General features: G+C 38.9%; 1 protein-coding gene across 1 annotated transcript; it reads right to left on the minus strand.

Annotated features, from left to right (window-relative positions):
- Positions 1-17,864: 17,864 nt before the first annotated feature.
- On the minus strand, positions 17,865-21,276 carry LOC145167236 (serine/threonine-protein kinase D6PKL1-like). The gene is made up of 3 exons (XM_079086368.1): positions 21,004-21,276; positions 19,574-20,481; positions 17,865-18,889 (listed from the first exon to the last, which is right to left on the minus strand). Exons 2-3 carry the CDS (start codon positions 20,461-20,463, stop codon positions 18,070-18,072), a joined length of 1,710 nt encoding a protein of 569 aa, XP_078942494.1. The 5' UTR covers positions 20,464-20,481; positions 21,004-21,276; the 3' UTR covers positions 17,865-18,069.
- Between the last annotated feature and the right edge of the window lie 656 nt (positions 21,277-21,932).

Consider the following 21,932-nt stretch of genomic DNA (forward strand, 5'->3'; position numbering starts at 1 on the left):
GGTCTTCAAATCTATCACTTGATCAAACACTAAAAGTCAATGAAAGTCAACACTCGAGTCAACAGTACATGTTGACCCAACTCGTCGAGTGAACCTATGCGACTCGTCGAGTTCCTCCTGTTCAGAAAAATCGGGAAAACTCCAATTCAACTCGCCAAGTTGTCTCATCAACTCGCCTAGTTGTGGCACGTCCAGTCTATCGGGGAAAAGCCTAAATGACTCGTCGAGTTGGCTCATGCACTCGTCGAGTCCCTCTAGTCAAATTCTCATTCAGACGATTCCAAGCAGAAATAATGTCCCAAACTCTAGATCTAGCCTCCCAAGGCTGAAATACCGTGTAAAGTTGCAAGCTTTACATCCATGCATGGCACCTAGGGCTCAAAATGCCAAAACAAAGCTCTATAGAAGGTTTAATGCTTGGAAATTGGCCAATAGCTTAATAAAGCTTGGATCTTTATGCTCAAGGGACCTCATACAGTCTAGATCTGAAGTTTCAACTTCATGGCATGCTCAAACAACCCAAAGGCTAAAAAAGAATGCTAAGAATGGACATAACTTCCTAGTGAAGAGATCTAACAACTAAGTGATCAAGGTGGCGAGTTTTTACCTCTAGATGGTTTCTACAACAGTGTAGATGTTGGATCCAAGGTCTCCTTCATGTTCCAAGCCTCTTGCTACTCAAGCTCCTTCAAGGATTTCACCAAGATACACTCTCTTAGCCTCTCTCTCTCTCTCTCTCTCTCTCTCTCTCTCACAAATGACACTAGGTCGTTTAGGATTTCTCTCATGGTGTTAAAGTGATAAGGGAGGCGGAAATGAGGGCTTAAGGTCCTTTAAATACAGCACAAACCCTGAAAATTAGGGTTTTCTCACCCAGCACCTACTCGTCGAGTTGGGTCCACCAACTCGTCGAGTAGACACTAAAAATCACGCGGGTATCTCCATCTCTACTCAGCGAGTTGGGGCCTCCAACTCGTCGAGTTTCCCTAATAAAATGAATATAATATAATTAAATTTACCTGGGAGTCGGGATGTTACAATAAGGTGCATGAAGAGATAAGGCATTGAGGTCATTGGTAATGTGGTGAGAAGCACCACTATCAAATAACCAATTGGGAGAGATGGCTAAGTGGACAAAAGCAGCGGATTGCTAATCCGTTGTACGAGTTGTTCGTATCAAGGGTTCGAATCCCTCTCTTTCCGTTTCCGTTGATGATGTTAGAACTAAGTTCTTTTAGGATCGTTAGATTCTGAGCAAGCAAACAATTAAGAATGTAAAAACGAATACAAGAATGACTTTGAATGTGTCGAATGATTAAAACTTTAACACCTCAGAAGAGCTCGATTAAGAACTGCTGCTGTAGAGGTGTTTAGGGTTACAGAAGTTATGAACGTGATAATCAATCTTATATAATGCATACATGCATGCATATATATAGTATAACCCTACTAGCTAATCTAGATAATCACGGAAGGACAGGCCCAATCCGGATGCAAAACGTAAGGCCCATGACGCAACACAAATGGACTCAACAATCTCCCCCTTTGCGTCTTTGGAGCCGAAACCTCAATTCTGTTGAACAACAGAAGTCTTCTTCACAGTCTTAAACACGTTCGGTATGATTGCCAAAAGATGATAGTGAAATGTAATGTACCACCGAAGCATGTCTGTAAAATTCTTCTTGTCAGCCTCTGAATTCTGCTTGCACCGATGTATTATGTTGATGATGTGCTCCAAGCACTCTGTGGAAAATAAATGCTTATCAACCAGAGCAAACAAAAATCTGTGAGCTTCGCCTTTGGTAAACATCACAGTGAGATGTGTTGAATCTATTTGGCCCATCTTCATCATGTTCACATCCCCTGGCTTTGGTGTAGGCTTGACTGTTGGCTTCTTGTTCATAACCTTTGCTATCTCCTGATCCATAGCAGCAACTTCATGGATGTAGGAGGCTAACATTCTCTTCAAATGTTCTAAAATGGGCTCATATTCCTTCGGATTAATGAGCAGAATGTTATATAGAAAAATCCAATCATGGGGATTGAGATTAGGAAGGTCTGCTAGAGAGATAGTCGACACCGTGTTTGCTGTACCACGAGTGATCTTGAAATTGACATTGATAAATCTCCCAGCAAGTGTCGATTTCAGTACCTTAACTGGAATGATCTTCTGTGCATTCCAAGTCAAGTACTGCGGTTGCCCATACTTCAAATAGAAGTCAATCAGCTCTCGGTCAACCTTAGGATGAGGAAAAGGAACCTCAGCAGTCGAATCAAAGCAATGGAACGTGAATGCTTTTCTTGTAATTGGCATGTCGAACTGCGAGTCCTTAGAGTTATCACAGTCAAATGAAGCAACAGGTTCCAACCAATAAATACTTGGAAATTCTATCGCCTGATTGATAAGTGTCTCTTTCGTCCACAAGGGAAACAAGGCCTTTTTACAATTCAAGGCTTCTTCTACTTCCTTGTTTCTCCTTTCCCTCTCCTCTGCTTCCTTCACAATTTTCAAATTTTCATCTAGCTCTCGATCTCTCTTCTTTCTTTGGAGAGCTTCAGTAATTGTTTCTTCCACATCACTTTCACTGTCATCATTGATCTCCTTTTGCTTAGTTTGTGAACCAGAACCTGAAGCTACATTATCCTTCAGTTCTGTTGAGACTTTCGGTTGAGCACCTTCTGTCTTTACAATCACTTTCGGTTGAACAACACGAGCACCTTCTCCCCCTTGTTTCGGAGGTATGAACCTCTTAGAAACACCCTTCATTTCATGGAGCATTGCAAGGGCAGGAAACAATTTGGTTGTGAGATGATTTCTGATGGTGAGAGTTAGAATGGGATCATGAGCACCAAGGAGATTGGTCAACATGTCCTTTACATCTCCTGCACAGCTTTGAAATACAGCCCGTTCTGTCTTTAATAAAGAAATTTCTTTTTCAGCTTGGGCTAGCTGCACCTGCTGGACTTCAATAGTAGATGCTTGTTTGGCAAGATCTGCCTTCAGAGCACTTTCGGTTGCCAGGTCAGCGTAAAGAGAGGCAAAATGAAAATTCACTGAACTTAAAAAGGAAGTGTTATCGGTTTGGATAGGTGAACGCACAGCTTCAAACTTGGTGCTTTCTTCCTGAAGGGACTTAGAAAATGATTCCACAGAGGCTTGTACTTTCGCTGCACTTGTATCAGCATGACCTTTCAAAGATTCAAGAAAAATCTGAGTTGTATGAACAATCTCAGTAACATCATTGGTTGCCTTTTTACAGGAAGAAGTAGACTCATCAATAGCTCTAGTAGATTTTTCAATTGACGATGTGTATTGTTCTATGGCAGTCTCCAGGAAAGCTTTGAGAACCACACCACTATAAGCCTTGCTGTCTTCAAGCAATCGATCCAGCTTTTCATGAATTCCCTGCAAGTGTTGGCGGTTGATAGGGACATCATTATCTTCATCAGTTGGAAGCCGATATGGACTGAAGTAGGTAGAGTCATACTCGTCATTCTCTCCACCGAGAGTGGCACCAGAATCGGTTGAGTTGGTAGGTGAAAGAGGTTTAGTGATTACTGGAGTTGCAGTTGCAGTAGTTGCCCCCGTATCAGATACGTTGACTCCCACTGTTGGGTCAGGAATAGTAGTAGTGGTCGATTGTGAAATTATGGGAGGTGATAAAGGAGTTGTAGAAAGAGGAATGGAAGTAATTGGTGGTGGTGGTGGTAAAGAAGTTGTTTCTTGAGAAGTGATAGGTGGAGGAATAATAGGAACAGAGACAGGTACTGTCTGTTTCGGTGATTGAGGTGGAGTTGGAACCTTGTGATGAGGAGATTCGATTGGAGTAGGAGATCTGGGAGGAGTGTTATCTCTCGGGGAGTCTTGACGAATTTCCTCTTCTTCATTTTCCTGGTCATTGTCTGAGCTTGGAGGAGTAGGACTCTTTGATCTTTTTGCCATCTTTTTGATCTTCTTGGGCTTGGAAGAATCCCCAGCATCAGACTTTCGCTTTGTTGACTTAGAAGACTTAGACTTTCCCTCCTCTGTCGGCACTTTCTTGGAAATCCTTTCCCTCGGTTGTTAGGCTTATCCACAGCATCCAGGGCAGCCTGCTGTTCTGGAGAAAGAACTCTCGGTCCAGTAGGAGTAAGTTTGCGATAGTCAGCCATAACGTGACTCTCGGCTGTGACACACCGATACATCGACTCAGGAATTGATCCATTGTGAGGGAACTTGAGTGGATCCGAAATAATGATCTTCTTCGTGTGAAAGGTAGCGATAGACGCAAGCAGAGCATCTTTCATAACCGGAATTTCCAATGAATTGATTGCCCTTCTCGTAATGAGAGTCCAAAATCTTCCACACGATACTTCAGAATGCCTCGTAGAAGTATTGAGGCTCTGCACCACCTGAGACCAGATAATCGTCCCATAATCAAGATTAATACCGTTGTAAAGACCATAAAGAAGGGTCAGGAAACCCTTGTTGGTGCCATCTGATCCACCACTTCTTTCTGCCAAAGCCTTAATAAGGAGAGTAAGCAAACCATTCCAGTGAGATGGTAAACATGACTTCTTAACTTTTGTAATGGTGGTCAGCACATCCGTATACCCAATCTCGTAGAGCATCGAGAATAATTGAGTCGTCGTGATAAAATCCGGCGAGATGACAGAGGAATCTACGGCAAGATGCATTAACGAACAAAATCTTCCCTTGGAAATAGAAGCCTTTTTATTGTGTATTTGAAAGTAGATGCGTTCTTTGTTTTTGTCATATGTCGCAGTAGAATAAACTTGCGATAAGAGCGACATCGGGACAGCTTCAACCTGCGTTAGGGCTAAAACTAGCGGTGAGTACTTCAAACATTCAACGGCGTGCATCATATATGAATCATACAAAAACGGGTTAAGTTTGATGATCATATTTTGATTTGGCTTGATTGAAAGCAATGTAGACGACACAGTCTGATCGTGAACTGAGGAAGAAGTCGCCATTGTTGATCGAAGAAGGAAGATGAACAGTTGATTCTTGCCTTGTAATTTTGAGAGAATTTGTTGCTGGTAAAAGACAAATAAAACGAGAAACCCTTTATATACCATTGCCAGGAGAGAGAAAAAATCATGATGATAATGACGCGATCACTGAAACGTCGCCTGAAAATGCGCGATGTGACAGTGTGGTTACTCCTAGGTATACGTCAGCACGCATGGGTATAGAAACCGTTCAAATTCACGCGGCCAAATCTTATCATCAATCGTCGTTTGAAATTCTGAGTAACCCCTCTTTTGACTTCAATAGATAAACAAAGATCGAATCAACCAGAATGTTGGAAAATAAAATTTTCGTGCAAAAGGGTGACAAAAGATAAAGAAATAAAGCAAATGTGTATGGGATGTGAGTGATGTCTCATTATAAGATAGAAAGCTGGTGATTCCGGGCAAGAATCGCTTCCTTCAGAGTCAAGAGAGACTTGAAGTGCTTGTGTGGTTTCCCGAAAAATACGATCAAGTGTTTGTTAATAAACATTGAAAGGCTTCTTTTAAATATCAGGCTTAGGGTAGCTTATCTTCAACCGAATATCGAGTCTTAATAGAAGACTGAACATTGGAAGAAGTACTTGTGAGACCAATGTAGTCTGTTGAACAAGTAGGTGGGATATAAGTTGGAGTGACATATAAAGTAATAGAAATCTCAAAAACAAAAATAAACTGGATATTTTTGGGAAGAAAAGCCTTGGTTGTAGACAATTTCATAAAAGACCACGCAAAAAAAATAAAAAGAGATTTCATTGAGTAACCAGTAAGTTCTTGAATATAATAATTCACCATCAATTCATTATAGGTGTTGGATTTTGGGTTTCACTCAGCACGTGGTATACATATCTAAGATCACTAACACAGATTTTGTGCAACCATAAACCTCAGTGGTAAAGACCGAGAGTCTCAAGGGTTACAATGGTGAACCGAAAGTAGATGGAGAATTTAAGGAAGGTGGCTAAAGAACCGAAAGTACCTTCTGCTATAAAGACGTGACAGGCAGAAAAACTCTTAACTCATATGAGAAGAGTAAGGTAGCTCTAGATCGAGTTGATGTTGACAGCCTAATTGGGAAGAAACGATAGGTATAGATCAAATCATTAAGGCCTGCTCAAAGTCGTAGAGGCTTTGGTCAACATGCAGCAGCATGCTTCTAGGGACCCGTAACTAGTTTTCTTATTGAAATAATTGTACCTGCCCTAGCTCCAAATTCAGTTGAACTGGTACTCTTGTGACCTAATTAAAGTAAAAACCAACAAACACACCACACAAACAAAACAAACAAACAAAACGAAAAATATTTTTGAAGATTTGAGTTTTTCTGAAAATAATAAAAACAGAAATAGAAAATATTTTTGGATTTTTGAAATTTTCTGAAAAAGAATAAAAACAGAAAAAGAAAATATTTTTGGATTTTTGAAATTTTATAAAAAAGAATAAAAACAGAAAAAGAGAATATTTTTTGATTTTTGAAATTTTCTGAAAAAGAATAAAAACAGAAAGATAAAATAAATAAGCATAAACCATATTAAAGACGAGAGAAAGGAATGTACATATTTTACAACCGAAACCTTATCTTAAATGAGTGAAGCGAAATAGACCGAGCGGTCGGTTCATTTCGGTTCCTTAAAATTCCAGAGCCGAAATAGACCGAGCGGTCGGTTCATTTCGGTTCTCGAAAATTATAGAGCCGAAATAGACCGAGCGGTCGGTTCATTTCGGTTCCTTAAAATTCGAAATAGACCGAGCGGTCGCCCCATTTCGCTTGTCTAAATTTTGATAGAGATTTAAGGATTCGGTACCGACTCTGCTTCCATCATTCCCAAGCCTTGAAGAATATTATTGAAACTTGCTTCAGGTAAGGCTTTGGTGAATATGTCGGCCAGTTGATCAGAGGATCGAACAAAATGCACTTCCACATTCCCATCTTCTACGTGATCCTTGATGAAGTGATATCTAAGTGCAATGTGCTTAGTTTTTGAGTGTTGTACCGGATTGTGACAAATCCTTATTGCACTTTCTGGGTCACAGTAGAGAGGAATCTTCTTCATACTCAGCCCATAGTCTCTCAGTTGGCTTTGAATCCAAATTACTTGAGAAGTGCAAGATGCTGCAGCTATATACTCAGCTTCGGCTGTGGATAGTGACACGCAGGTTTGCTTCTTGGACTGCCAGCTAACTAGTTTTTCGTCAAGAAATTGGCATCCACCGGTAGTGCTCTTTCTGTCCAGTCCACATCCTCCTAGATCAGCATCAGAAAAGGCTTGAATGAAGAATCCAGATCTTGCAGGATACCAGAGACCGAGAGATGAGGTTCGCTTCAGGTAACGTAAGATATTTTTCACTGCCACCATGTGAGGTTCTCTTGGATTAGCTTGAAACCTGGCACAATAACAAACAGAAAACATAATGTCCGGTCTACTAGCTGTTAGATACATGAGGGACCCTATCATTTGTCGATAAAGTGTTATGTCAACAGCAGGTTTTTCCAGAGATGGTGTTAACTTGGTGCCAAATGCCATAGGAACCTTCACTTTTGAGTCTCCTGTCATGCCAAATTTTGTTAGTAGGGTCTTTCTATACGCCTCCTGGTTGATAAAAATACCTTCTGGTCCCTGTCTAATATTCAAACCAAGGAAAAAATTAATCGGACCCATTGCGCTCATTTCAAATTTAGTCTCCATCAACTTCCTGAATTCAGCTGTTAAGCTAGGATTCATGGAGCCGAAGATGATGTCATCGACATAAATCTGAACTATAATAAGATGTTCGCCTTCCTTCTTTCGAAAGAAGGTTGGGTCAACCGAACCTTGCTTAAATTTCGACATTTTTAGAAAGCGAGTTAGAGTTTCATACCAGGCTCTTGGTGCTTGCTTTAACCCATAAACCGCTTTATCCAGCATATAGCAATGATCAGGAAATTTCTCGTTTACGAATCCGGGAGGTTGCTCAACATATACTGTCTCTTCTAGTTCTCCATTCAAGAAAGCACATTTGACATCCATTTGAAAAACTTCGAAATTTTTGTGAGCAGCATATGCCAAGAAAATTCTAACTGATTCCAACCTAGCTACCGGAGCGAAGGTTTCCTCATAGTCTATTCCTTCCTCTTGGCAATATCCTTTCACCACCAACCGAGCCTTGTTGCGAATGACGTTTCCTTCTTTGTCCAATTTATTTCTAAATACCCATTTCAAGCCGACCACAGAAGCATCTTTTGGTGTAGGAATCAACCTCCAAACCCGGTTGCGTTCAAACTCATGGAGCTCATCCTGCATTGCTTGCACCCAATCAGAATGATCAAGAGCAGCATTAACTGTTTTCGGTTCTATCTTGGAGATAAACGAGTTAAACATACAAAATTCAACTTTAGAGAATAATGTTGTTTGTTTCGCTTTCAGTTGAGAACGAGTAAGAACTTTCTCAGAAGATTCACCAATAATCTGTGCTTTGGGATGGTCCTTGGTCCATTTTACTAACGGGGGATAGTTTGGATCGTATGCTGGATCCAATTCAGCATTAACTTCTTCTTCAAATTCTGATTGATCATCCTCGCCTTCGTCAGTTACTTTCTCTTTCTCCCCCTCGACTGGCGAAGTGTAACTGGTGGCAGCATCAGAGTTTGCATCCTCTGTGGGAGTTGGATTCTCCCCCTCAATTGGACTACTATTGGGTGGTGTTGGAGCTGAATTATCCCCTTCGGTTGGATCTTTATGAATCAGGGAAGGATTTGGATTCTCCCCTTCGAAAGATACTCCGGTTGTTTTTGGTGTTGTTGAACTCTCCCCCTTGAATTGTGAGCCATTGCTTGGAGAGTCAGTTGAGGGTTGAGCAGCTGCAGCTTTAGGAGGTTCGGTTCCTATATTTTTGGCAGCTTCATCTATGATCTTTTTGAGATTATCAATTTGGTTGTCTGCTGCTTTCGCCTCTGAGTGTGTCGCTTTCTCTGGTTCATCAAACAGCCGAATGTACTCTTCAAACAAGTTGGATATGGAAACCGAGACTTGTCCAGATTCTGGAAATATTTTACCTAAGTCACATTCACTTCTTTGAACTTTCTTCATGTAATTATCGTCAAAGGTGACATAATAGGTTTCTTCAATTCGTTTAGAGCGTTTATTCAACACTCTATATGCTTTTGATGATAGCGAATAACCCAGAAAGATGCCCTCATCGGCTTTGACGTCAAACTTGTTTTGGTTCTCCTTTGAATTGAATATGAAGCACCTTGAACCGAACACATGGAAAAATTTGACGTTGGGCTTTCGGTTGTTATGATCTCATATGGAGTAATTGAAAATCTCTTGTTAAGCAATGATCGGTTCTGAGTGTAGCACGCGGCTGCAACTGCATCAACCCAGAAGTATAGAGGAAGAGAGGCGAAACTAAGCATGGTTCTAGCAGCCTCACACAAAGAACAGTTTCATCTTTCAACAATCCCATTCTGTTGAGGTGTATAAGGGGCCGAAAAATTGTGAGTTATCCCCTTGTCAGCCAGAAAGTCCTCAAACTCGTTATTCTTGAATTCCAGACCGTTGTCACTTCTGATATTCCTCACCGTCTTTCTCAGCTACACCTCCACTTGCTTGATGAATGTATTCAACTTGGGAGTTGCATCTGACTTCTGTTTAAGAAAGAAAACCCAGGTGAAACATGAAAAATCATCTACAATAACTAGAATGTACTTACTACCACTGATGCTCTCAATAGCAGAAGGTCCACATAAGTCAATATGTAGAAGTTCAAGAGCCTCAACAATCTTCGTATTGATTCGTGTAGGGTGGCTCTTTCTGCTTTGTTTGCCCATCTCACATGCTGCACACAGATGCTCCTTGTCAAACTTGAGAAGAGGGAGGCCTCGAACGTGATCACCAAGCACCAACTTGTTAATGTCTTTGAAGTTCAGGTGCGATAATAGTCGATGCCACAACCAGCTTTCATCGGTGTTTGCCTTTGATAGCAGACATATTGCTGGTTTTCCTCGTATTGGATTGAGATTCAAAGGATACATCTCTCCCTTACGTTCAGACTTTAGTAGAACCTTTTTCGATTGCTTTTCAATTATTTCAGAACCCTCATCATCAAAGGACACTTTCAAACCTGTGCCCACAACTAGTTGTGACACACTAATGAGGTTGTGCTGCAGTCCTTCCACATATGCCACTTTGCGAATTGAGAAATCTCCATTGGTTATCATTCCATATCCCTTAATTGTTCCATAAGAATTATTACCATACTTTACACACCCACCATCTTTTAGGGACCGAAACTCCCTCAGCTCTTCCTTCCTTCCTGTCATGTGACGCGAGCAGCCACTGTCTATATACCATTCATCATCGAACTGCTCGTCACTTATTACCTGCAAATTCAAGCAGATTTAGGAGCCCAAAGTTTCTTGGGTCCTGGTGAGTCTTTCACGGAAAAAGGAATTACAGAAGAAATATCAACCATATATGTTCGTTTTACTAGAGTGGTTTGATCTTTTCTTTTAATGGTATACACCTTGATTTTAGTTTTATCTTGTTTAATTTTTGGTGCAATAGTTGGTGTGTTGTTTGATGGTTTAGAATTTTTCTTATGAATCCTAGGGTTAGCTGACTTTTTCCTATAAAACTCAGAATCTGATGTTAGCTTTCCCTTTCCTTTGATGTCCTTCACAGAATTTGTTTTGCTTTGAGAATTAGAAGGACCGAAACCAACCTTAGGACCGAACCTGGTCTTAGGACCGAAACTGGTCTTAGGACCGAAACTGGTGTTGGGACCGAAACTGGTCTTAGGACCGAAACTGGTGTTGGGACCGAAACTAGACTTTCGGTTCTGGGTTTTGGAATAGTAGGAATTTGGACTGAAATTTTTCTTTAGTTTTTCCTTTCCTTTGTCCGTTGATTCTTTCTTGGGAGGCTCATAGTTGGAATATTGAGAATTCCAGTGCCTTTTTCGTTCATTCAGATTCTTGGCATATCTCTGATTTCTTAAGCGTTTCTGTTCAGCTAACTCCTTCTGTGATTTGTGGATATTGAAGCTAGACTTTGGCTTCCCCTTTTGACTTTCGGGTGTCTTTGTTGGAACATGTGGTTCTGTCATAGTCTTGGTTGGAACTTTCGGTTCTACCATTGGTTCTTCAGGGATTTCTTTGGTTCCACTTGTGCTTGGTTTGTCAAAGCTCGAGGATTTGTTGATGGGTTCAGCAACATATCTTCCTTTAACCCTCCATGAAGTCTGCTCAGATAAGCCTACAGTTTCGTCTGCGTTGTCGATAGGGGCAGACCAGAAGTAATCGTCGCATCCTTCAGCATTGTCTTTGTTGACCAGGATTTGCAATTCTACTGTTTGTTTAGCAGTGATTCCTGTAACTGCATACACTTGATTCGGCACCGTTTGAACCTTTTGGTAGACCATTGCTTTTTCCTTGAGTTTCTTTGTCTTGTCTTTTGATAAGCGAGCGAACTCAACCGAATTTTCAGATATGAGTGGTTTCTCATTTTCGGTTTCACTTTTCATAAACTCTGAGCAATCAATCACATCTTCCACTGAGATTTCGCTCATCTCACTCTCCTCATCAAATTCAGACGTATTTTCTAAGTTTATTTTATTTTCAGAAAGTAATTTTGCATTAGACGAGTCAAATGATTCAATGGTTTCGGACTTTAATTTTAACCTATCATTTTCATCTAAAAGATCTTTGAGCATACTTTTATGTTCCTTAGAGTCAATGAAGGATTCTATTTTGTCCAGCCCAATTTTGTAATGAATAGATGTTTCTTCTGATGATACTTCTGATTCACATTCTGCTATGATCTCATCCTCCTTAAATTCAAGGAAGGGTAAAATCATCTTATGAATCTTCTTTCCTATCTCACAACTTAAATGCAATTGAGAAATATTAAAGTATAGACGCTTAGCTATTAAACAAAAAACATTCCTTTGTTTTAAAAACTTTAAATTATCTCTTTGTAAATAAATACATTCATCTCTAGCCCTAATTAACTCCGCCTCCTTCAGCTCAATCCACATCCTTCTCTCCTCACTTTTTGAAGAAACCCTGCTGAGTTGGTCAGTTAGGTTAGAATTCGCTAAGCGAGTTTGCATGAGACTACCACTTAAGTTAGAAAATTTAAATTTTAATTCATTTAATTCTTCTTCATAATCTGTTATTGGAATTTTAAGTGATTCAAGGATGGATTGTACCTTTTTGATCAGCCGATCGCAGTCATTGATCTTCTCACTAACAGGCTTGGCTGCAAAACACTTGTTCTCAGTCAAGTTCGGTTCCTCATTTGCACTTTCGGTTGATGAACCGGCTGTTACAATTAAACATCTACCAGCCGAACCTACTTCCTTTGCCACATACGCCCTTCCATGAGTGGGCTTTCTTACATCTTCATCTTCAGAATCGGTTGACCAAACTTCGATGCCACCAAACTCATCTTCACATGCATCCTCCTGCACGATCAAGGCATTCATAGAGCTGTTAGTCGTCTTCTTTTTCTTGATCTCTTCCAATTTGCGCATGTAGTACGCATCATCATCTTCACCATCTCTTTTCTCAGCCATTTTCCTTAGCATGCAGTCTTTGGTAAAATGGTTCTTGCCGTGACAGTAGTTGCAGTCGAACCCAGAGTCTCCTGTAAGCTTGCTTTCCTTCTTGTCTCCATCCTTTTGAGAAGGGACTTTCGCTTCATCCTTCACTTTCTCAGAGATGTAACTTCCCTGCCAGTTTCGGTTCTTATTGACAGGAAATTTTCTTCGTGCAAACTTCTTAGGATTGGTGACCATCAATGCATACTCCTCGCTTGTAAGGTCACACTCAGATATATCAGACTCTTCTTCTTCTTCTGCAATGCTTTTCGCTTTTGAGACAAGTGCTAGCGATCCCACACCAGAAACTACTTTCGCTTCTTTGGTTACTACACTTTCATGGGACTTAAGTATTCCCACAAGTTTCGCTAGCGAGTAAGACTTAAACTGTTCATGCGCTTTCACAGTAGAAACCACAGCCATCCATTCTGGTCTTAGCCCGTTCATGAAAGTTACTTTCTGCTCGATCAACTTTCTCTCTATTCCATGCTTGATCATCTTACTTAGGAGATGATTGAACCGATCGAAAGTCTGTATGAGCTTCTCCTCAGGTTTCTGTTCGAAAACTCCAAATTCTGACAGCAGCAAGGTTTGAATAGAGTGTTCTAGATCTTCATCGGTCGAATAGAGTTCTTTCAACCTATCCCAGATTTCTTTGGCCGTCGTGCATGAACCAACCAACCGAAAGGTGTCAGATTGCAAGGCGAATCTGATCATCCTCATGGCCTTCACATTACATATCAATTTGTCTTTCTCGTCCTGTGGCATCTTGTCTATATCCGCCACCAGCTTGTTATATTCCTTTTGGGACTTGACAGTACTGTTCGTTCCTGAGTGAACAAACGGCCCAAGTGTGATAGCTTCCCAGATGAGATAGTCATTATCTTCAGATCCAACCACGTAGTCTTCGAAGTGATGAGCCCATACTTCGTAGTCTTGAGTGTAGAGAATGGGTATCCTGGTTGTAGATCCAATGCTGTTTGAGATGTTGATGGGATTTGTTTGCGAATCTTCGTGAGACATGGTGAGCTGCTAGAATCAAACCTGTAAACTTGAGATTAGGGTTTTATCAAAAACAGAGTTACCGTTGATATGAAGAAGACGGCTTCTATTTATACAATAAAAGCGAAAACCCTAAGGAATTCTGAATACAGAAGGAATGTGTATCGATCACACAGTCTCCTGCTCTGATACCAATTGTTAGAACTAAGTTCTTTTAGGATCGTTAGATTCTGAGCAAGCAAACAATTAAGAATGTAAAAACGAATACAAGAATGACTTTGAATGTGTCGAATGATTAAAACTTTAACACCTCAGAAGAGCTCGATTAAGAACTGCTGCTGTAGAGGTGTTTAAGGTTACAGAAGTTATGAACGTGATAATCAATCTTATATAATGCATACATGCATGCATATATATAGTATAACCCTACTAGCTAATCTAGATAATCACGGAAGGACAGGCCCAATCCGGATGCAAAACGTAAGGCCCATGACGCAACACAAATGGACTCAACAGATATTTTCTATTTTTTTCTTTTAAATTTCGCAAACTCCTTTTAAATGATTTTTTTACAAGTTAAACGTATGGAATATGAATATATAAAATAAAATCTTAAGAAAATTGTAAATCAAGCAAGAAAAAAATCAGAGTTGGAGGTGTTTGTGGTGTTCATGGCATGTGCTTGCGCAGAGGCGCTATAAGTGGTCCGAGGTAATGAGGGTAAACTGACATGGGGGTATCTGTTTTTGAAGGCATAACAGGAGGTTAAGGAGTGACCTTTAGTGAAGCAGTAGTGAGATTGGTGGTCTGTTGAGGGGTAGGGAGAAGGGGAGGGTTATTATTGGAATTTCTGTAATTCCAGGGTTTTGAAGGTGGTCGCTTGTTTGATGCAAAAGTTGTGGTTGGTTGATGAAGGGTAGTGATGACAGGGGAAGTTTGAGCTAGATAAAGCTCATGATTGATAAGCTTTTCATGGAGTTCATGGAAAGAGATGGGTGTGTCCCTGGCATGAATGGAGTCAATGACCGTTTTGTAGGATGTAGAGACCAGTCAAGATAGAATCTGTAATGTAGTCTGTATCCATCTGTTTTCCCAGAATACCTATTTCATCCACTATGGTTTTAATGGATTGCATGTATTCAGTGATGATCTCACTGATCACTGATCAGGTGTTTTGTGGTTTGTTTGAGGCGGTGTGGGAGTTGTTTGATGTGGCCACGAGAAGGTTTAGCATAAATATTGGAGAGGATTTTTCAGGCCTCTAATGAGGAAGGAGCATTAGTAATTAGGGGGACAATAGTTGGAGAAAGAGTACCAACTGTAGCACCGAACAACAACAAGGGATCTTGGCGGAACCAGACTGGGTAATCTTTGTGGGGAGTAGAAGTGCCATCGGTAGTGACAGTAGGTTTTGGCGCAAGGTAAGTGCCATCAATAACTTTGTAGAGATCGTATAGAAGGGCTTTGATCCGAGTCTTCTAGCTCATGTAATTTGTGGATAACAGTTTGAGGGATGATGGAAATTGAACTAGGGTAAGAGATGGAGTAGTGAGGGGAGAGTATGAATAACCGAGGAATGAGAGTTGCCTTCGGTAGACATGGTTGGAGAAAAGCGACAGAAAGATTTTAGGGGAAAATAGGGTTCCTGGATGATACCATATAAGAGAATGGTTTCAAGTTGTTTTCATTGAAGCAAATACGAGAACATATACAGGGATATCCGATAGATTAGGATCTGTTACAACAAATAAGGAAGACTAAAACTATCTATATTTACAACTGACTAATAAATAAAATATGTATAAATATATGTATCTGATAGGTGTTATGTGTTAATATTGAGATTTAATAAAACCTTAGTGTTATGTTTAGCAATCAACAACTATTATCTTTCTTTATGCAGGTTTTTCTCTCATCAAAAAGATTTATATGAACAAGCCATTGCTCCCGTCGCAAATGAAGTTTTAGAAGGATTTAATTGTACTATTTTTTCTTACGGACAAAAAGGAACCGAAAAAACCTACACCATGGAGGGTGAATGTAAGAGGTCAAAGGTGGTTGTCTCATTTGTTTTGTATTGATCTTTTAGTTTAATATTCTTCTTTAATTATGATGCTCTCATGATGATGGCTTTCTCTGTAATTTACTTTTAGCACCAAACATCTCAAACTAGATATTTGGATGCCATGAGTTTCACAAGTAAGCATTATTGTTTTATTATTATTTTTATCGAATTGTTGTTCTTAACATGGGGTGACCTAGGTGACAAGAAATTGCATTTAGGTCAACACTTCAAATGGAGTTTTCATGAGAATGTTTGCTCACAACACGTTTCTTATGTACTTTCTCTTAATGACCCCTAATATAAAGACTTAAAACATTAACAATGTGCTTTACTATTTATTAATATGCAGATAAACTAATTGTCAATACAAAGGAGTAGACATCATGTCGTTTCAGTGGCACAGAAAAAAATAGAATTTACTCGCTACAATGCTAATCGGTTGAACTCATACAATGACAGAGAACAAAAGAAGCACCGGTGCTATTCATTTTTCTCTCCTTCGACATTAAAAAAAAAAAAAGCGCCAATTGTATTTATAATTGTAAAATGCTTTTTTTGCTCCCTTTTACGTCATTTATAATGCCTTTTTTGATTAATCGCATCCTATTTATAATTGTAAAATTTTCAGCTTTAGCCCCTTGAAAGTACGATGCTATAAATGGGATACCATAAAAGTGCAATGATTTTTTTTTTTAATTTTTTCTTATGTAATCAGTTATATGTTGTTTAACGTGAAGGAGCAAAAATGGCAAATTTGTCATTTGTTCATGTAACAATTAGTCATTTATCACTGCTTAACATGAACGTAAACCTGTGGCTAGAGGGATAAAGTATGTTGGTGACAGAAGTGAATGTTTTTGTGGAGATTAACCATGGAAACCTGATACAACATTTGTTTATTGGAATACTTTGGGTTTGATTGTGGAAAAGTTTGGTTTTCAAGGGCACATTTGTCCAAAAAATTTTAGTGTAGTTATGTAAATAGAAGAAACGAATAATCCGGAGAATGGAAAGGAAGAGGATATTTTGGGAATAAAAGAAAAGTACAGGAAAAGCATATGTAAAAATCATAATATTAAACTTATTTTTGAAAACCCTTATTTCTTGTTTACAATGTTGATGTTGAAAACAAATATACTTATATGCATGTGATTCATATAAGCTACATGTTTGCCCTGTTTTAATAGTTAGCACTTAGCACTACGTAGATTTCTCACCACAATGCATTATTGCATCCTACTTAAAGCATTAAAGCATATTCTGTTCATTAAAGCAATATTATGAATTTTTATGTGTAAACATTTCTTTGTGCTAAACGCAACAAATATTAAATAATCATACTTTAAGTGCAAGTTGTTATGATAGTAAGTTGTTATTATTGCTTTTAACTCTTTGAGTTCAGTCATTTGACATTATGTAAATAACTTATTTTTATTTTTTTTTAAATCGGTGTAGATGAAGTCATTTCCAATTTGTAACAATGTTATTCCTAGTTAGATTTTTTGTAATAAGGAGCAAATGGGAAATTCGGTGCACTTTTATAGCATCATATTACTATATAAATATAATTATTTGAAAATGTATTATTAATATTAATAGTTATATGTCAATAGTTTTTTTCTTAATATAGGTTTAGTTACTTATTTATCATTTCATTTGTATTTATTTCGAAACTTATTTTTTAAAAAAATACTGAATATTTACACTTTGATATTTAATTTTTTTAAATCAATGTATAACATGAGTCTCACACCTAGTGAAAATATATCCGCTATAGCATTGAAATCCAATTGATCCTCTTTTGCTTCATGCACATTCCTTGGAACATAAGTTTGAATTGCATTCAAGCCCAAATCCTTTGCTCTTGTTAGCTTATCTTCTGAATATTGCACCCAAAGAATGACATGTATTCGAATCATTTAGAGTAAAACCAACTTTTAGTGGAAAACAAATGTAAAACAATAGGAATAAAATCTATAATAATGGTATAAACGATAAAATATTATTATAACATACACCTTTTCTATCACGTTAACATTTACCATAAGCATCTGGAATATATAATTTAATAAAATGGTTGGACGCACTAAAATGTCTAGTTAATATTCAACAAATAATACTTATTGAACTGTTTAGTGGAGAAAACTTTTAATGTTTTAAATTATATTCCATAAACGTTGTATACTAATACTTCCATATATTGTAGGGATTAAAAGATAATTATTTTGATGTGGCAATCGATTACACTTCAGCATGTTTCCCAATAATATACCTCCCTTTCCGTTAACAAATTATTCCAACTAAAAATACAATTACGAACAAATCTGCATTTTGCAGCGAATTACACCACAATAAACATAACCAATAAAAACAACAAATTCCATCATACAATCCATTAAACCCATTCAAAAGAAATCAATTTCTAAGTAATTCTCCGAAGGCTTCACATCCACCCCTCCATTTTCCATCGACGGCCCAGGAACATCCGGCGGCGTAGCACACCGGATCAAAGCCCAATTCACACTTTGAAAAAACGGATGTTGTTTAATCTCAGTTGCCCCTCTTCTATAAGCCAATCTATGCTGCGGCTCTTTTACCAATAACCCCCTGATCAAATCCCTAGCTGCAAAACTAACCCCTGGAGTATCCGGAAACCTCAACGGTTGCCCCACTACATTAAATAATGTAGCCCGGTTTCCGTTCCCTTTAAACGGTGTTTTTCCATACAAAAGTTCATACAAAAAAATCCCAAAAGTCCACCAGTCAACCGCGCTTCCGTGTCCTTCGCCTTTAATGATTTCGGGGGCTAAGTATTCGTGGGTCCCCACGAATGACATGGAGCGGGCGCTTGTGGGCTCCGCAATGAGCTCGGGGAGTGGTGAGACTTGATTGTAGATTTCGGTTTTGGGTTTGGATTTGGGTTTGGGCTTTTTGTCTTTTTTGGATTTGGACATGAACCGGGGGACGAAACATGAGGGTTGGATGCACGCGGGTTGAACAGCGCAAGATGGTTGGATGCAGTAGTTGGAGTTCTTGGGGTCCATGGTTGGGTTAGCCGATCGGACGAGTTTTGGGTTCACGGCGCATCGTAAAGAGAGATCGAAGTCGGAAAGCATTATGTGACCGTCTTCACGAACTAAAACGTTTTCCGGTTTGAGGTCTCGGTAGATGATCCCGAGCATGTGTAGGTACTCCATAGCTAGGAGAACTTCCGCTACGTAAAACCTACAAAAAATGGTTCGACATTAGCACAGATTTCAAACTTTATATGAAGTTTTAATGAAAAGCTTTGGTATAAGTTATTGTTTTATCGACGTGACACTAAAAATCCGTTAGTTTTCTTAGGTTGCGTTTGTTACACTCCACTGTACAAGCTTTCCAAGGCTATTTTCGATAATCAGGATGAGAAAGGCATTTACGTCTTTTGCACAAACAAAAGATCAAGAACGGGTCCCTATCCCACCTTTTTTGGTGAGACAAAAAATTGCATTTTTTTGTCATGTTGACATCCGTTCAATCCTAGTCAAATGCATGTCAGACACTGTACAACTTGTCATGTACCGTCCTACGTACAAACGGGGCCTAGCCCCGTTTGTTAACAAGAAAAAACAAGACAGTCTTCTACTAGGTTTGACATGCATTGGACTGGGACCGAACCGATGTCAATGGGACAAAAATTGCAATTTTTTGTCTCAACCAAAAAGATGGGACAAGGACCCATTCTTGATCTTTTGTTTGTGCAAAAGACGTAAATACACTTCTCATCCTAACTATCGAAAATAGCCTTGGAAAGCTTGTCCAGTCGAGTGTAACAAACACAACCTAAGAAAACTCACGGAATTTTAGCGTCACATGATCGAAACGATAATTTATAATAAATTCAAATAAAAAATTAAGAAAAAAACCAACCGCGCCGCATGTTCGGAGAAATGTTTCCCGGGTTGTTTTTGTCTAAGCGCGTGCAAATCTCCACCGGGGCAATACTCCATCACCAAGCACGACAATTTCTCGGTATCAAAATGACTATACAAAGTAGGAAGAAACGGGTGATCCAACGACTGCAAAATCTCTCTTTCCGTTTGCGCCCTCAATAGCTTATTCCGGCTCGCAAGAGCCGCTTTATCCATAACTTTCATGGCAAAATAACTCCGTGTCCCAATCAATTCCGAAAGATAAACACTCCCAATATCTCCACACCCCAATCTCTTCAAATGCCTAAAATGTTTCATTTCCAAAATACCCGTGTCATTATTCATCGACCTCACGACTTGAATCGCTTCCCATCTCGAGTCATTTTGCTTGTGTGGTTTATAAACCGCACTCGTGAAACTGCCCGAACTGCTCTCCTCACTTACATCGCTGCCCGTGCTGCCCCGATAAACACTCGGAATCCCAATTTCACCACTTTTGACCGATTCGCTGACTTCTGTGTTTGTAAAGCTTTGTTTGGTATCGGTGAAGTTTGTAAGGGAGTATAAACTACTTTGTGGGCTCGGGCAGAATGTAATTGAGTCAATGGTCTCGGGGTCGGAATCGGAATGCTTGATTCCGGCCTTGGCTTCGAGTGCTGAAATTTGTTTGTGGAAGTATTCTTTTGCGGTTTGATCAAGGATTGTGTTGGGTCCCACAATATAGGATTTTCCTTTGTGGTCATTGGAGGCTTTATGAGATCGATTTGAACTGGTATCGGATTTTGGGTGATGTGGTGGGCGGGTTTTGCCGGGTGGGTTGAACCCTAATAACGTGGCGGAGGTATGGCTAGTTGACAAAGAACCGACTCCATCAATAAGTGAATCCATTCAAATAATCAAATTGATCTGCCAGTAATCCGATTAACTTCAATTAATCGCTAAAACAGAGGAAAGTTTCTTGAAATCAATCTATTGAATGACAAAATTGATTTTTATACATCACAAAATTGATTAATTTAGGTTTTCTTGATCATGGATACTTCATGAATTTGAATCTATTAACCGATTAGGAATGATGCGAGATTTCTAAAGTTAACACACACTGCCGAAAAGTTCTTGAAATCAATCTATTTGATATCTCTATTGTTAACCAAATATTACCAAAAATTTCATGAAATCAATCTATTTGACATTTCTAGGTTAAACCCATAAATTATCAAGATGGGGGAAAACATAATCATTCAATCAACGAAGTTCATAAATCCAACAAATTGGTCAATGGACAACGCCATTCGTAAATATATGAACAAAACTAACAATGAATAACCCAGAACAGAAAAATGCGCAACAAATTTATAAACCCAAACGCCGAATTAGGATTTTGGATCGTTATTTCAAAACTCACATTTTGTTAACGTGAAAACATACCTGATTAAAGATTCATAGCTGTACAGAACTGAACTTTAGCAGCTTTTTCAGATCCGATCGAATGCGATATAGAGAGAGAAAGAATCAAGTGTCGCTAATTGGGAATAATTTCAAGACCCAGAAGACATTGGTGTATAAGTTGGTTGGATTATTGAAGGTTAATCTACTCTTAATTTTGGGTTTTCTTTATCTTAAAGAAGGAATAAAAGAATGCTTCTTCTTCTTCTACTCCCTCTCTCTCTTGTACGCAAGAAGTTCACAAAGCAAGCACAAGAACAAGGTAAAGAAGCCGTCTAGAACTTTTAGAAGTTAACTATTTGAACCCCTTTACTTTCTACACTATTTTTAACAGTCCTTGCATTTCCAAACCTTTCTTGTGTATTCTTTAGGCCTTTGGAATAAAATAAACTAGCAGCTAGTTTATTGTATAAGTTATTGTAAAATTATAAAAATAATTTATTTTAGTTTATTATCTTAGACCATCTGCTATACTTTTCATGATAACGTTCGTTCGTGGAGAGCTTCCAAATCAACCCTTTGAGTAACCACCACACCACCACCTAAATACTCTTCACTGAAAATGAAAAGAGAGAAAGAAGAGAGAGACATGAGAAGATTGAGAGAGAAGAGGAATATGATTGGCGTTGCCCTTCGTCCTCCCCACCACAAATCACCACGAAAACGGGTGACCACGAACAGTCGGGCTGGTGTGCACAACCGTTTTCCGTGGCCACGTAGACCACGGTTGGGTTTGTCGATGGTATACCGATTGGCCTTATAAAATAACTTTTGAAAAGTTATTTTGAAATGGTTTTTTATAAATTTATGAACATTTTTCAAAAATATTTCAAATATATCATTAATTATATCTATTATTTTTAAAATATATGACTATTTATTATAACAAATTGTCACAATTTAGATGGTTC

This window comes from Lactuca virosa, chromosome 3 (genome assembly GCF_052849685.1).
Source record: "Lactuca virosa cultivar CGN04683 chromosome 3, Lactuca_virosa_CGN04683_v6, whole genome shotgun sequence".
In the NCBI taxonomy this organism is placed as follows: domain Eukaryota; kingdom Viridiplantae; phylum Streptophyta; class Magnoliopsida; order Asterales; family Asteraceae; genus Lactuca; species Lactuca virosa.

Bases quoted from the DNA above. Each gene is read 5' to 3' on its own strand.
- LOC145167236 (XM_079086368.1), bottom strand. From the start codon at position 20,463: ATGGATTCACTTATTGATGGAGTCGGTTCTTTGTCAACTAGCCATACC. The intron at 18,890-19,573 runs GTTGGTTTTTTT...CATTTTTTGTAG, and splicing joins TTCTCCGAACATGCGGCGCG to GTTTTACGTAGCGGAAGTTC.